Here is a 15,725-nt window from a genome sequence, read left to right as displayed (position 1 = left end):
AATGCCTAGCAAAGCATGAAGGCAAAATGCAAAAGTAAGCATACAACAACAAACCCCAGATTTCTTTCTGGAAGAAATTACGCTGCAAGTGCAATAGCATCTCACACAAAATCATGGTTCCATATGTTCTTTTTGACAATACATATCTCCATCTCCACAGGCTGTAAAGGAATTGAAAGACAAAATGCATTCATGATCATGAAGTCAGGAGACAAAGCCCTCCTGAACATGCACCAACTTTTCCTAAATTTAATGGAACTACAGACTGTTAAAATTTGTTATAAGAGGAATTTGCCACTAACTACAGAAACATTAGTTGCTCCAATTGTATTTAAGGGGGAAATCTATGTTTCATGTCCACACAACACTGCATGAAAAATATATTGAAGTTCTATGCTTTGCATCTTCATTACTGGGTTTTTGTACTACTTAGACACATTAGGATTGCTGGGCCTGGGAGTCACATATGTTACTGAAGTGGCTCCCTGTCTGCATCCTTGGTGCTCTCTGCCTGGCAGAGGTTAGACAAAAAATAGTCTGGTTTGGCTTCAGCCATTTTTAAATAGTAGGTCCTTGCAAGCTTGGCTTAGCTTGGGTGAATCAGAGACCAAGAAGTGACTGCATATCTGAGGAGGGAGTAGCCATTATCTGGGAATGAAAAATCTCTTGAGCTGCAAGTGTAAGACAAGTTTATCTCTAGATTGAAAAAAAAAGCATTGTTTGTGTTTTGGGGATCAGTGACTACAACCTTTTAGACAATGTGTCTTCCCCCCTCCTTCCCTAGGTCACAAAGTGCTGCTCATATCTGACCTCAGCCTGCCAATTCAAACGCGGTGAAGAGGAAAACTAAACCAGCTAACTTTGTATCAACAAGTTTCATGCTACATCTGCTACTACCTGTTCTCTCCCAGTGGGCATCAAGGTGCAAAACCATCATAAACACCATCCTCTGAGCAATGGGTAAGTTATTGGGTCACCACAACTGGTCTTGACCAGCATTGCTCTTCTGAATGATCTGGCACTGACCTGGCCCTGCACAAGCCTGGTTGGTGCTGCTGAGCGTGCAGGTCTGTGCACCCCATCGCGCTGCCCTCCTCGGATTATACCAGCGAGAAATTCTTGTAAACGTAAATTTGCATTGTGTGAGACCTGGAGAATGAGAATTGCAAGTGTTTTGTTAGCCACAAGAGGGAGTCCGTATTACTGGGAAAGGAGACGAAGTAATTTGAGGTCGAATCCTTCCTTCAGACCAAACTGCCTTTGGCCTTTATTCAGACAAAACTACAATACATACCAATGGCCATGGTTGATGAGGAAGGGATTTTCTGCAAGACTAGTGAAAACAGAACTTTCAGCTTTTGTTAATCTTGGAAAAAAAAAAAAAAAAAGAAGACTGTTGAGCTGTGACAAACTATTGCTTTAGCTCTGTCTTCTGGCAGCAGCCAGTATTTCCCAGGGAAGCCAAAAAGAAACACTGCTCTTTAATGTGTGTATCTAGATGTGCAGCTGTGTGTGCAGGAAACGAAACCACTAAAGTCTGCTGCTATGCCATCTGCATCTTTCCCTAAAAATGAGGCTAATATTGCAAATGTATTATTTGAAGCATTTGGTATTCCCTGTTTGTTTCTCCTGAACTTTTTCACAACAGTTCTACGCAGGAAGACTAACTGAAGAAACTGTATGGGTACAAATGATAAAAGTCATCCAGCCAGCAGCAAAAATAAAACCAAAGATTGTATTGTATGCATGCAGTTAAACGAAATTTTACAAAATTAAACAAAAGTTAATTGTAAGAGTGTAAACCAAAAAGTTTTGTTTACAAAGTTAAACAAAAAGCAGGTGCTTTATACAGTACCTGAGAATTGTTCTTTAGTGAGCAAGTTCAATACAGCACCTGAATGTTTTGATCATTTTGGATAATAAGCGAATCAACAAGAGAAAATCTGATTGCATGAAGTGCTTACAAAACTCTAATGCAGACAGCAGCAGTCTTTCCAGTGGCCTCATTGGGTTTGGTTTCAGCCCACAGTTCGTATCAGAAAAGAGTGTGACCAGAGCGTGCTGGCTGTGCTCGGTGTCCAAGGCAGTGGTAAGATGAGGGAGAGTACAAGGAGGTATCCTCTAGAACTAAAGCAGTCGTGATGGTCAAGGTGTACATTAGCATGTCTGTGGCCTTCTCACATGATTTATAAATGCAGTTGCAAAAACAGACCTACATGGGGGCTGTAGATTTCTGGCTCCTGTTAAATCCATCTGTGATATCTAGAAACATTGTAAAGTCCATATTCATATGTCAACAATCCTCCTTTTTTCCCGAAACTGCCAGCTATTCCTTTTGAAATATGGCAGTCCAAAATGTAGTAAATAGCCACACTCACTAACTACTGCAGTGGATAGATTGCCATTTTCAAAAAAAAAAAAAAAAAAAAAAAAAAGAAAATATTGTCAAAGATGGAACTCAGTGGCTCTGATAGAAAAAAGTAAAAATATAAGGAAATGTCCATGAGTTTACTACAAGCAGAGTTTTTTAAACAAATGCACATGTCAGTGTAAAATTCAAAGGGCAAGAACAGACTATGCACAAATCTATGAGGCAATTAGAAGATTTCTAACACAGGCAGCAAGGTTCTCATGATGGGAGTACTGGCAACAAAAGTCCTAACTGAATACAGGACACAGCTTGCTCAACTCATAAACCTGCCCGAGTTTCTGCAGTTCCCTGTTCCTACTCCTTTTCTTTGATTAAGTGCACCAAAGATCTCACTCAACTGAAGATCCAAGGCCTACATTAATGATGAGAGAGCGCGGGATGAAAGATACGGGTCTCTGATGTGTCCTAAAGGTACCCGCTTCATTACCAGAAAGTGCCAGGGACAGAAGCGGTTGGTTACACAAACTGCACTGAGCTCAGCAGGATCAGAAAAGAGGAATCTCAGATTGAGATTCCCAGAAAAACACCTACATTTAATTCTCTGTTCAGGAACCTCCTGAACATTTCAAGTGTACATAAATGAGCATATTTTTCCTTTTTCAGTGATCTCTCTGTCTCGGATAAATTTGTCTCTTAAATAAAATAAAACAAAAAAGGGTCCTACTATACAGAAGTCATTTCACCTGAAAGAGAGCTCACAGCCATGAAACTATTAAACACTGTTGGGTTAAGAATAGCACAAAACGTTATGCCTTGTAAAAACAACATTTTTAGAAAGCTTATGATCATGGGTTCGTGATTTTTTAAAAAGTGTCTTTGAAAGAATTGCTGAAACAAACTATTCCAGGGTCTGATTCAGACTGTGTTGTGAATGCAAACATACGTGACATGGGCTGGAAACTTATTCACACAAGTATTTTTCACGTTTTCAGCACCTCAATTTGAATGAAACAAGCAAAACTAATAAAGGCTATTTGGCTTCAGAATTGTTTCAGATTCAAATATGCAATGTATACTTCTTTAATAAACTAATGTATGCTTTTAGAAACGTTCATGATTTTGCAAAAGCTTCAGGAGCTTTTTCATTTTATTTGCAAGAGAAACTCCCTTCCCTTCACTAAACCCACTTAGGTATTTAATGCAAAGCATGCACTTAAATCTCTGCACGCCCAGGCCATGATTTTCCACGTGCCCATTTCCCTTCAAATGCTGCAAATCAGTGTTTTCATACAGCACCGAACATCCGAGGCCACGAAAAGTCCAAATGCAAGCAAACCATGTACAGCTTTGTTCTCATCAGCTCCAGGTCATGAAAACAAGGTGGCAATTCCCTTTTTTAAGACGAAGACCGGGATGGTTCTGTCACCTGGCCGAGGTGCGGGGCAGCCCCACGGCGCTCAGCCCAGGGTGGCGGCGATCTCTGCCGGAGGGTGACTGAGGACACAAGGCAGGGTGGCTGGGTCACCCTGGCTGCTCTGGGTCCCGTCCTGAGGGGCTGGGTGGCCCAGATATTTGTAGGGGGGCCCGGGGCACTCCTTATTTCATACTCCATCTTTCCCTGCGGCAAAGGGGATCAGAGAATCCGTTCTCAGCCCTAAGACGCTAATGCAGGCCCAGGCCCAGGGAAGCCTGGTCTGAGTGGGCTGAGCTGGGCCGGCCGCTGGGGGAAGGTCTGGCCTGGGACTGCACTGCGGGCCACCTGTGCCCTCCGTGCCACTCACCACAAAGTCTTCCCACACGCTAAAAACATCTGGTTTGGATAACCCCAAGATACTTCTCAACGCTTTTCTAACATTTTTGTCCGCCCTATAAATATGTGCTGAACCTTTTTCCTCCCTCCTGTGTAGTTCTGGTTACGTGAATGCAGCGTCACACGTTACAGGATTTTTGGCAGATTGGCTTTATAGCGAATTACCTTCACCTCCACGTACTCAAACCTGTTAGAACCCAGCTTTTATTTTAGCCTGCTTTAAGGAAGTTGCAAAAATGCATTTATGATTGAGTTTTGAGCTAGGATTAGTATTACACCGGCTCTGCAGGTAGTTTCCTTACAAAGCCACCACCCGGGCACTGACAGTTGTCTGAGTTTGTACCTTTTGCTACACGACAGGGGTTTTACTCCCCTGATATCTCTCTGCCACTGCAAACCCAGTGGACACGGCCGGTGGAGGTGGGAGGCAGCTCCTCCGCCCCCTTTACACCCCTGGTGCACGACTGGGACGGCTACTCACCCCAGCTCAGGGTACCGCGCCATGACGTAGTTGTAGCATCTCCCCAGGATAACTTCTTGCAGATTCTTAGTGGTCCCTCTGTCCTTCCACTGCAGCATTTTCGGACTGACCTCCTGTTTGCCGTGCGTCAGGACAGAGGCCAGCACGACAGCGAGGAGGAGGGCGGCCAGCAGGACCACGACCCCCACCAGAAGGACGGTGCGCTGCCGCGTCCGGGCAGAGCCCTGCCGGAAAGGCATCCCGCGGGGGCCTGCGGGGGGCGGCGGCTGCTCTCCCCGCGCAGAGACAACCAGCTGCTAGCGTGTCACTGCGCGCCGCCCCCCCGCCCCCTGGGGCTCGTCCCGGCGGCGGGCCGGGAGGCCGGGCTGACACCCCCCCCCCTCCCCAGTTCATCCCGGCGGCGGGCCGGGAGGCCGGGCTGACACACCCCCCACACCCCCCGGTTGATGCCGGCGGCGGGCCGGGCTGATTTCCCCCGCCCCGGGGTCGCCGGCCGCCCGCCGCGGTGCCCCCGCGGGGCGGGGCAGGGCCGGGGGCCGGTGCCGCCAGTCCACGGCGGGCGGCCGCTTCCCCCCGGCCCCTGCCCAGCCGGCGAGGGCCAAGTCAGTCGTTTTTAAAGCCAAAGAGCGGCTTTCCGGGGCTCGACGCGGGAAGACGACAGCATGGCTACTGTTTGCCTTCTGTTCCTCGCTTTGCCATGACCTCCTCGAGTTGAACTTTGCGAAGTTATCAGCAGTAACTCACAATACTGGTAGAACTCCCGAAGCCTTTGTTCAAATAAAGGTCCCGTTGCAGTGACATGCTCCGCCTAATGTGTGAGTAAAAGCTGAATTAAAATGACCCTGGTCTGTTTTCTCTAAATTAATTTGTTTTTAAATGATTGGTGTTGAATCCAACTTTACCGAAGGCAATGATGAACTTTGCAGTAGTAATAAAAATACAGTTCATCAACACACAATGGGGTATTTTATTTTTCTCCCTTGCAAATAGGCTTGGATTAGTTGCCACATGAATTTCTAAGACTAGTGTGTAAACTGTGGGTGTTTGAGGTTGTGTGAAATCATCTAATGAGACACTAAGTGTTCTCTGCAAGAGGGAAGTTAGTTCCTTATTGTCCTCTCCAGATAGGGCAATTCTACTTCCTTAGTCAAAAGCCAACATAAAATAAGACTCAAATCTCAAAATCTAACAAAAGAAGCTATGCAATGTCAGAATAACGTTAACTATAAATTATTAATAATTTGTTAATAATTGCTTACCAAGCATCTGTCTTTAACAGATTGACTGCGAGAAGGTGCATTTGCGACACGTCTCAGTTAGGACTTGGCAGTTCTGAAAGACCTGAGAAATGCTGTGCTCTGACCAAAGCCTTCACTGGTAAGCAACACGTTATGCCCATAATCTGATTTTTTTGCGAGAAATGATGCAAACTTTGCGAGGGTTTTACTCAGAATTGAAGCCTCAGTTTTAGAGTGGCATAATCAGGCTGTCAGCCCTGAAGTGGTCGGGCAGTTGGACTAGATGATTGTTTCAGGTCATTTCCAATGGAAATATTCTGTATCTCTTCCTAACAGTGTCATCTCTACAGTGATAAGACATGAAGAGAGATAACAGTGTTCTCTGTTATCATCAGAAATAGCGTGGCCAGCAGGGACAGGGAAGTGATCTTGCCCCTGTACTCGGCACTGGTGAGGCCGCACCTTGATTCCTGTGTTCAGTTTTGGGCCCCTCACTACAAAAAGGACATTGAATTACTCGAGCGTGTCCAGAGAAGGGCAACGAAGCTGGTGAAAGGTCTGGAGCACATGTCGTACGAGGAGCGGCTGAGGGAACTGGGGTTGTTTAGTCTGGAGAAGAGGAGGCTGAGGGGAGACCTCATCGCCCTCTACAACTACCTGAAAGGAGGGTGCAGAGAGCTGGGGATGAGTCTCTTTAACCAAGTAATAAGTGATAGGACAAGAGGGAATGGCCTCAAGCTGCGCCAGGGGAGGTTTAGACTAGATATTAGGAAGTATTTCTTTACAGAACGGATTGTTAGGTGTTGGAATGGGCTGCCCGGGGAGGTGGTGGAGTCCCCATCCCTGGAGGTGTTTAACAGTCGGGTTGACATAGCGTTGAGGGATATGGTGTAGTTGGGAACTGTTAATGTTAGGCTAATGGTTGGACTAGATGATCTTCAAGGTCTTTTCCAACCTACATGATTCTGTGATTCTGTTCATGACACTGCTTGTGTTCCCCAGCGGTCCCCACTGCAGGTCCTGCAAAAAGCGCAGGAAGCTCTGTAGAAGACAATTCAGTAAGAATTAGCTGATAAAGGAAGTTTTCCCCCATAAAGCTTTCATAAGCATGCAGGTTTTGGCTTGCCAGGCTGAGATGATTGTTCTTTATTTGTTCCTTGTTTTCATCATCCTGTAAATATGAAGGCAAGGTATTTACTGCTGAACTTTGTGATCTTTTATTATACACAAGAGATATTATTGAATTTGGTTTATTTTTCTCTTAATGTTTGTTTGCATATGTTTTCAACTTGCTGTTCTTCAGTTTCATTAACTAAGCACATACCATGTTGGAAAAAAACCCAACAAGTTATCCTAAGCAGTTTATGCAGCAAAAAAGTTTATGCTTGCTCTGGGTATTGAAGATACCTTGAAGACAGGTCTAGGAGCCACTTTTAGAGTTGAACAATTGAATAGTTAATTGAAAAGTTTAATTAACTTTTTAAAACTTTTTTTTTTTTTTTTTAAATAACTTCTTAAAGACACTCTTCAGTAACCTGATGTGAGAAGAATTTTTTCTTCGGTTCACATGTGACATTGTCTCATTAAGAATAAATAAACAATGTGAGTGCAGACTCAGTGGCTCTGGAAAGGTGTCCTTGCTGCTGATTTTGTAACACCTCAGACTACATAAGGAATGTCCAAGAACAAGTAATTGTCAAGCCTCCTTTCAGCAAGCCTTGGCAGCCTAATCAATGAATAAATGGGACAAGCAGAGTTGAGGGGGCAGCAGCAAAGCCAGTAAAAGCACATACTCCCAGTGGTTCAGAAGACGGTAGGGAGTCTTTCCCAGTATGAATGTGAGCATGAACTCACTCCTTGCAAATGTTCTGGCCCAAGAGTGTTTCCACAAGGGTGTAAGTAAGATGATAATGGTGCCTTAGCCAAGGAGGGATGAAACAGTATTCCCTGAACGGGACAGTGGGAGGGGAGCACAGAAGAGATGAAATGAGGAAGGACAGAGGGAGGTGAAAAGCAGCGTGTTTTACAAGGGTCTTGTAGGGTCTTGTATCCCCTTCGGTCTGTGGAGTGAGCTGGATTTCACATCTTTCCTAAGCAGTTTTCCCAAGCAGACTACCTTAAACTGACTGACTTTATTCCACAGGAACCCTCAACAGGACCCTAAGGAAATCCAAATTTAGGATTTCCCCTGAGATTGCAGGGAAGCCTCATGGATCTGTATGCTTCTTGAACTGGTTTGCTAGTGGTTATTTTTACCCTCTATCAGGAAAATTATGGTTTTTAAAAGCACAGTGTCTCATAAACTGATAGCCAACCTTTGGAGCCCTCTGAGCTACATGAATTTCCAAGATGGCAATTCTAAACTAATCCTCCTCTTATCAGGTGTGTCAGCTCTTCTGCCAGCATTTACACTAAAACTTTGGGCAGGGTGATTAGAAAGTGGGTGTAAAAGTTGAGAAGATAGAAATAACTTCAGGCATATAATTGCCAGCCTCTGCTATGATACCATGTATTGCAGCAGGGGACTTCTATAAGAACGGACCTGTATTATGCATAATTTATCAGCTTGTGTGCATAATGCTAGGAGTATCATAAGAGAAAAGCCGACAGCTCCCACTGCTACCTGCAAGTTCTGCAGATGGTATTTTTGAGGCAGCAAGGTATAAAAGACCACCTCCCCAGCCATTCCCAAGATCTGATTGCCTAGAAGTTTGATTTATCCTTTTCTTTTTTACTATCTATCAAATGTAGATAGTTCTGGGACCCAAAACATGACTGAGGACACAAAAAATCCTTCACAGCAGAAATTTCTGGTAAAAGGTGGTGTGCAGCAGGTGGGACTGCACCTGTCCAAAACAAAAGTGACTGGCAAACATAGGTAAGAAAATATATTTAGTGCATCTTTTCAGTGCTTCTAGGAAACTCTGGAAATGTTTCTTGCTCAGTGAGTAAAAAGTTTGTTATTTTATGACTGTGTGGTTTGCTTGTGTCCTGGTCATTCTTCACTGGCCTCTGTTTCTCACCCAGGTGTGCTGTGTGCCCAGCAGTCTGGCAGAAACGGAAACAACGCCTCTGCCTTTAATGGAAGTGAGCTCAGTTATACTAGCAATTAATTTGTCCATATGATAGGAAAAAAGGCGGCTTCAAATGCTACACAGTTTGGGAGCCATAAAGACTCATTTTAAAGTAATGTCCAGATTACAACGATACCACAGTATTCACAGTGCCACTGATCACTCCCAGTCTTGTGGACACCTGTAATTACTGGCTGTCACTTCTCAGCAGAACTTATGAATGAGAGAATTTGGACTGAAAAAAGCAGAAGCTGTTATAATAATTAAAGAAATTATGTATTTCCTGGCTTTTGTTGGAATAGCAGTGACTCCCGTCTTCTCATTGCTTCCCAACTTCATAGGGTAAATGCTGTCATAACATTTAGAGAAGGTTTGAGATGAACACTGAAAACAAAATGATAAATGGGCTGGGATAAGACAACCAGCTAGTACAAAGTGACAGCTGTGAAGAGCTGTATGCCATCCAACCACACACAACAGCTACTGCGAAAAATGCATTTGTAACTCGGTGTCTGGGCATCCCATTCGGCTCTTCTTTCTTTCAACTCCTCTGCCTGCAACAACATGAGCTTTCCTGGAGAGCTGGGCTCTGGGCCAAGGGCATGAGCTCTTGCAGGATATGGGACAGTTATTTAACCTGTAAGTTGCTCTGTTTTCCTGGTGACAGCCCCCACTGCACCTACCCTAGAGCCATAGGCAGACAAAGAGTCCGACTGACAGACAACAGTGCTTTAACTGAGCCTGCACTGGTGGCCATCTAAAGGACATGAAAACATCCCATTTGTGTCTTCTGCAAAGCCATATCCAGTGCTGGGAACATGGACTGCCTTATGTTCCTCTTTATCAGATGAGCTGTCTGGAGACAGTCTGAGCACCAGCATTTCCATTTCCTTCCTGACCCCAAATCTTTTTTTCTCAGCTGGTCGCCGTTACCCAGTTGTCATCTAGTCTGCTTCATTGTTATTTGACACAAATTTCTACTCTGATTGCATTTTCTTCTCTTGTACATCTTTTAAGATTACTTCTAATGACAAAACACTTCATTATATGTTAAAATCTGAGTATTAGATAAGTAAGGAGGGTCAATCTCCTCAGAACAGGACAGTGTGGCTTCCATTCACAGAGATACGTATCCTATCTAGGCAGGACCCTCGTACCAATGAGGTGTAAATGTATGAGTAAAATAACAAGAACAGCAGTTCTGCAGCCCAGTCCACTAGAGTTTGGTTGAAATCGGCCAATAAATTCACAATTTTTTGGGAGGGCAAGGGCTGACAGATGTATGAATGGACAAGCAAACCAAGCGATTGATTGCATAGGTTTCCTTGCATCTGTAAACCAGGCTCAAGATAAATTATCATCCCACTTACAAGGGTGCAAATGACTCTGCAACATCAATGATGCAGAGTGCTGTGTTGTAAATAACAGTATACTGACATTGCTAACTGCAGGTGCAGTATAAAGTCTAGCTGGTTAACTCGGTAATTGACTTTCAGACCTTTGTCAGCTAATCTGATACTGCAATGCTTCATCATCTTTATTTTTTTAATATCTTCAGCATTTTCTCCATTCTTTGAAAGGATATCACATGCTTTTCTCTCTCTGCCTCGTTGCACACAGAAGTTGTTTGAAAGTTGATAAGCCTTTTTAGTTCTTCCTGTGCGGTTTGTATACAGAGAGCAGGGCTCTGCTGACATACAGCAACAATGCTGCCCTGCATCAAATCGCATGGCAAGTGTAGAGATGGACTTTGCTCAGGGTTTGGTTCATCTGTCTACAACTTTGGTCTGTTCCATTAAGTCACTGTCTTCTTCGAACCATGATTTAGTTTGTACCTGACCTATGTCTAGGTAGTTCATTGAAGCAATCACTAATGTAGATGTAAAACTGACTGCTGAGTTTAAAGATACATGGATCTGCATTTTCACCATTTTGTTTTAGACACTTGCAGCATTTCAAATGTATAAGATTTCAGTCCTGAACTCTTCTTCTAATTATCCTGAAAAATTGCAGAGAAATTAGTTGTGCACCAGTCCTCAAAAGCAGAAATGTGTATGTGTGTGTATGTGTGTGCGTGTGCATTTATTCACTGCTACCAAATTTTGTGTGAGGAGGTGCCCTGAACTAATTTGTTGGAAAAATTGGTAATGTCTTAATTGCTATCTGCCTCTGAGTCCCTAATGGACACTTCTGAACTTGTTGATACACCCATGTTTAAGCACCCAGGACTTTTCAGTCCAAATGGAAACATCATTAGATCTTAGGCATCCTTACATTTAAGAATTATAGGATAGAAAGTGGCATGAAATTGCTTTCTCAAGCCCAGATACCTATATTCCTCATAAAGTGACTTTGAGCTCTGTGGATGTTCTGAATATGGCCACCTTAATCTTATTTTTGCTGTAGGTAAGGATATCCTGATCAGTATTACCCTTCCCTAGGAAGGAGGAGAGGTGTGCAGAGAGACTGCCATTACCTGCTGCTGTACTGCAGAGGGACCATTGCCATTACCTGCTGCTGTACATGCTATCACTTAGGTAGGAGACATACCATGTCCCATCACTGTTATCGCTGCGTCTAGCTGTGGATGCGTGCACATCACTCCATGCTGATGGCATGTTTTCGGGTTAACCTCCCCTTGCAGCACGTAGGTTTGAAACTGCAAAGTCATCTGGGCTTCTTCAAACACAGGTCCTCCTCTGAGTGTTGCAGGCGAGAGCAGGCCCACCTGACTGCAGGGCAACAGGCGCAAACTGCTGGACCTGGAGTGAAGGAAATTATCCTGTAAAACGGCACCCACAAGTCATTATTTGCAGTTTTCCCACTACAGGCTGCTGGGGCTTTCCGTCTCTTTCATCTGTATCACGTGTAAGCAGCCTGTTTTTCCATGTGGAAGTTATTCATTTTGTTCCATGCGTTGCTGAGGGGTTTAGGTGGGGAAACGAGAGTGCTAGATCAGCCCGTGCTGACAAGCGCGATGCCTGTCGCCTCTCAATAACGCATTCTGCTCTCTCGACCGGAATGTACTATTTTTTTTCTATGCATTCTCACACATGAGGAGAGTGTGGGAGGACCAAATGTCACCACTATGCCTTGTGGTTGTTGGTGACCTTTTTATTACCCTACATGCACTCCTGGCTACATGTGGTGTGGCTGCTTCTCATCTCGAGACTTGTGTGGGAAGTGTATACGGAAAGAAAGAAAAAACAATACAGATAAAATCTAACAAATATGATAGCATTTCTGTTTTTTGTGTAAATAATGTGAAGAAGCACACGTACGAAGGGCTTAAAGCTGGACAGCATCCCGAGGCCAATGCACCAGTTTTGAACTGTAGAGCCAGAAAGACCCAGCACAGCAGCACATGAAAAGCCACATCTAAAACGAGAAGTTTTCATTTAAGACAAAGCTTTCCTGTACTTGCACAGGCTCATGCCAGTAATTTCTTCCCCCCCCCTCCCTCCCCCCGCCCTTTTGCCTCCCGTTTCTCAAATACAATACTTGTGTACTGTTGAAGGGCAGGGTGGAGTATGTCTTAAGGCGACCAGCACAAAGCTATTTCATTCCTGTGTGAGTCACTGGATGGTGTGGTCCATCTGTCTATCACCTGTCAGATCTGTAATTGTCAATAAGCTTAGACAGGTATGGGGCAGTGCCCAGTAGACCTGATTGGGTTGCTCAAGGGGATCCCCCCTCCACACTCCCAGCTGCTCTTGCCATCTTCCGCAGCTCTTTGCCTCAGCCCCACTTCTGTGGTTTGTCTTTGTCCAGGCAAAATCAACCTCCCAGGACAAATCAGTTCAATGCTCTGGTGCTGGGCACCAGCACTGACTGGGTTGTCTTTCAGTGACCTGGTGTAGTAGAGGAGTGGTGCTTCGCTGCGTCTTATTGGGCATGAATTGACCTAGTTGTCTCAAAGTCAGTGACCCATTTCTAGATGTTAATCAGCAGGATGGGGAATTTTAGGAATTTTATGATCAGAACAGGCAATTAGTCAGAAACTACTGCTTAGGAAATGTTGAAAAATGGCCTTATGAAGGAAAACAGATACAGAACTGTAGATGCACTCAGTTCTGTGCAATGGAAACATTTGTGACTGAATGACTGTGGCTTTTCTGGAGACCTGGTAGGTGTTACACCAGGGGACACTGAACATCAAAGGAGCCCAAGAGAGCAAGTTGATTCAAGGACAATTTCCTTAAAGCACAAGAGTGGTCTATCCTGATGGGCAGGCAGTTGAAGCTGTGGCAGGAGGCCCGCTTGGCCCCATCAGGAATTCCTGACCCAGCTTAAATGTTGGAAGAAAGTGTAGGGGGAAGGCAGAAGCAGGGATGGACTATCTGGGAGGAATGTAGCAGCATTGCTGAGACTGTTAAAATATGTGATAAAGCTCATCTGCACAGCTATAAAGGAGCTCAGGGAGACAATGGCAGGATGGGGAAACCAAATAATACCCTGCTTGGCTCCTCCCAGGCCCATCACAGGGGCCATCTTCCCATCAAAGGCCCATCTGCACATGCCCAGAGGAGCACTGGGGCACAAAGGCAGGCAAGAACCCGGATTAAGGACTCCTGAGGAGCAACCACCTTGTCTGGGTTACTCCAGGGCTGTCCCAGCAGAGCCTTAGCCCCACCACCCCGATGTGACACCCATCAACATGAGCACTGGGAGAAGCTCTCTGGATCACCTTTTGGACTAACTGGCTTGCTGCGTAGGGGTGGGATATACTGTGGGATGCAGGGGAAAAGAAGTCCATGATCACACAGGACTTATTATAGGATGTTTAGGAGCAGAAGCATGGGTGTGACAAAAGAGGGATTTAGGTAATTTGGGAAGAACAAGAGTGGTAAAATAGGGTAAGGGCATAAAAAGGTCAACTGTAGGTAAATAGCTGGCTGGTCAGTTCGCTTGACTGGCCATGCCCTGTGCCTGACCAGGGGAGTCTGTCCTGTCTTCTTCTTTGACTTCTTTCCAGCTCTTCCCTGGGTGATGGCTCTCCATTCTGTGTGTGTACAGCAATGGGTGTGAGTGCAGCAGTGGGTCAGACCATGGGTTGGAGGGCCTGTGTGTCCCTGGTGCCAGTGGCTGGAGTGAGTGTACATGTGTGAGTGACTGTGTGAGTGCTAGTGAAGATCAAGACGGATGAGCTGGTGAGCAGATGACATGACTTGGGAGCAAGGGTGTGAGTGGGTCTCTAAGGGCCAGCTCTGGCTGTGAGAGCACCTGGGTGTCTCTAAAGTCAAGAGCACAAGGTTGGGGTTAGCTATGGGATCAGGGAAGTCCTGGCTGGCTCTCTGCCTGTGACAGACATGCAGGGAAGAAATTAAGAAAGCCAAACCAGAACTGAAGTTAAAACTGGTGATGTGTGGAAGGGCACCAAGAGCAGCTTCCACAGGCACATCCACAGCAGGATGGACACCAAGGAAAAGATGGAGCTGCTACTCAATAGGGTATGTGACCTAGTCTCAAAGGACACTGGAAAAGCAGAAGTGACTCAAAGCCTTGACTTAGTCTTCACTGACTGTTACCGTAAATTTGGTCTCAAAAGAACCCTCTAAGACTTAGTTTGAAGTTTTTAGAAGGCAGGCATTCTTTATTGCAGTGCTGGATGCACGGGGGATCACTCCACCTATGTGCATGCCGAAAGACAAAAGTACACTTACTATATACAATAAAGGAAACGAATATTCATGTAATTTCTGAGAAGTACACACCTATTTCCAGAGGATCTAATGCATATGTTAATACATTGCACAAGTGTACTAAAATTTGGGGAAGGGTCTCTGAGGGGCTTCCATGGGGTTTTCAGTGGTCTGTGGTGGTCCCTAGTGGTTGTTGAAGAGGTGTCTCTTAGTGTCCTTTCCATGAACTCTGAGGTTTTTTTCATATATGGCATTGTCTTGGCTCATTGCTCTGTCTGTAAAGTTTCTCAGCTTTCTTATCTTTGACTACCACAGGTGTCCGCTGCTTTCTCTGCCCTCCCCAGGATGTATCCATCACAGTTGCAAAAATGATGTCCTTGGGTGCATTCTTGTCTGAGGCCCCTTACAGCAGTCAGCACCAACTGCTTGCAGACATCAGCTAGCAGGCATCATGGCAAGGTCTGTTCTCAGGCCTCCTAGGGTCTTTGCCCAGGTAGTAGTTTTGGGGAGAAAATTACTATCCATAGTAGAGACAAATTGAGTTATGGACCATTTAAGCACAACTTGTTGAATACAAGCCCATGTGTCCAGATGAGATGCATCTGAGGGTAGTAAGGAGAAGCTCTCTTACACCACTGCAAAGCTACTCTTGTCTTTGAGAGGTCCCTTCCAATGTATATGATTTTCTGAAGCTACTATTTTGTGATAACAATTTGCAGAATGCAGACAGCTCTCCATGCTTTCTAATGAATAACTAGTGGAACTAAAGAACTTTATCAGACAGGTCTCCAAAGATACTGGGATTTAGGGAATTGAAGACAGATGGAAATCTAGCTAATCTTTCCTTGAAGACAGTAGCTGAAATCGATTATGTATAAGAACAAATCTCCAGGTAGCTTAAGGTTGACTGTGAATGCAACATGCTGTGGAATATTATTTGTGCTGCCTAAATTAGAATTTTAAATATGCTTGGTAAAACATGTTAGCCATCAGGTTTTAAAATAAATGCACCCAGTATGATTGACTGCTAAAATTCCATGGTCAGCTAAAGATGTTATAAAAATAAAGCTGTCTTTCCAGTTATGCATTAGCATTATGAAATAAAAAAG

General features: G+C 44.7%; 1 protein-coding gene and 1 long non-coding RNA gene across 5 annotated transcripts in view; one reads left to right on the top strand and one right to left on the bottom strand.

The window, feature by feature from the left end:
- CD38 (CD38 molecule) overlaps window positions 1-4,947 on the bottom strand; it is a 32,715-nt gene extending 27,768 nt beyond the window's left edge. For 3 of the 4 annotated variants that reach the window (XM_074822169.1, XM_074822170.1, XM_074822168.1), the window contains exon 1: window positions 4,663-4,947. In XM_074822169.1, the coding sequence (XP_074678270.1) occupies window positions 4,663-4,901 (239 nt within the window). In that variant the 5' untranslated portion in view covers window positions 4,902-4,947. Of the gene's footprint in view, window positions 1-1,026; window positions 1,150-4,662 lie in introns of all 4 variants that reach the window. The other variant, XM_074822171.1, reaches the window with a different exon arrangement.
- A 152-nt stretch (window positions 4,948-5,099) lies between these two features.
- Window positions 5,100-15,725, top strand: part of LOC141922646 (uncharacterized) — a 32,620-nt gene continuing 21,994 nt past the window's right edge. Inside the window, exons 1-2 of the long non-coding RNA XR_012623038.1 lie at window positions 5,100-5,477; window positions 5,942-6,039. This is a non-coding gene — a long non-coding RNA (uncharacterized LOC141922646). The remainder of the gene's footprint in view (window positions 5,478-5,941; window positions 6,040-15,725) is intronic.

This window comes from Strix aluco, chromosome 4 (assembly GCF_031877795.1).
Source record: "Strix aluco isolate bStrAlu1 chromosome 4, bStrAlu1.hap1, whole genome shotgun sequence".
Taxonomy (NCBI): domain Eukaryota; kingdom Metazoa; phylum Chordata; class Aves; order Strigiformes; family Strigidae; genus Strix; species Strix aluco.
Note: the sequence above shows the minus strand (reverse complement) of the source record. Positions and strands in the feature narration are given on the sequence as shown.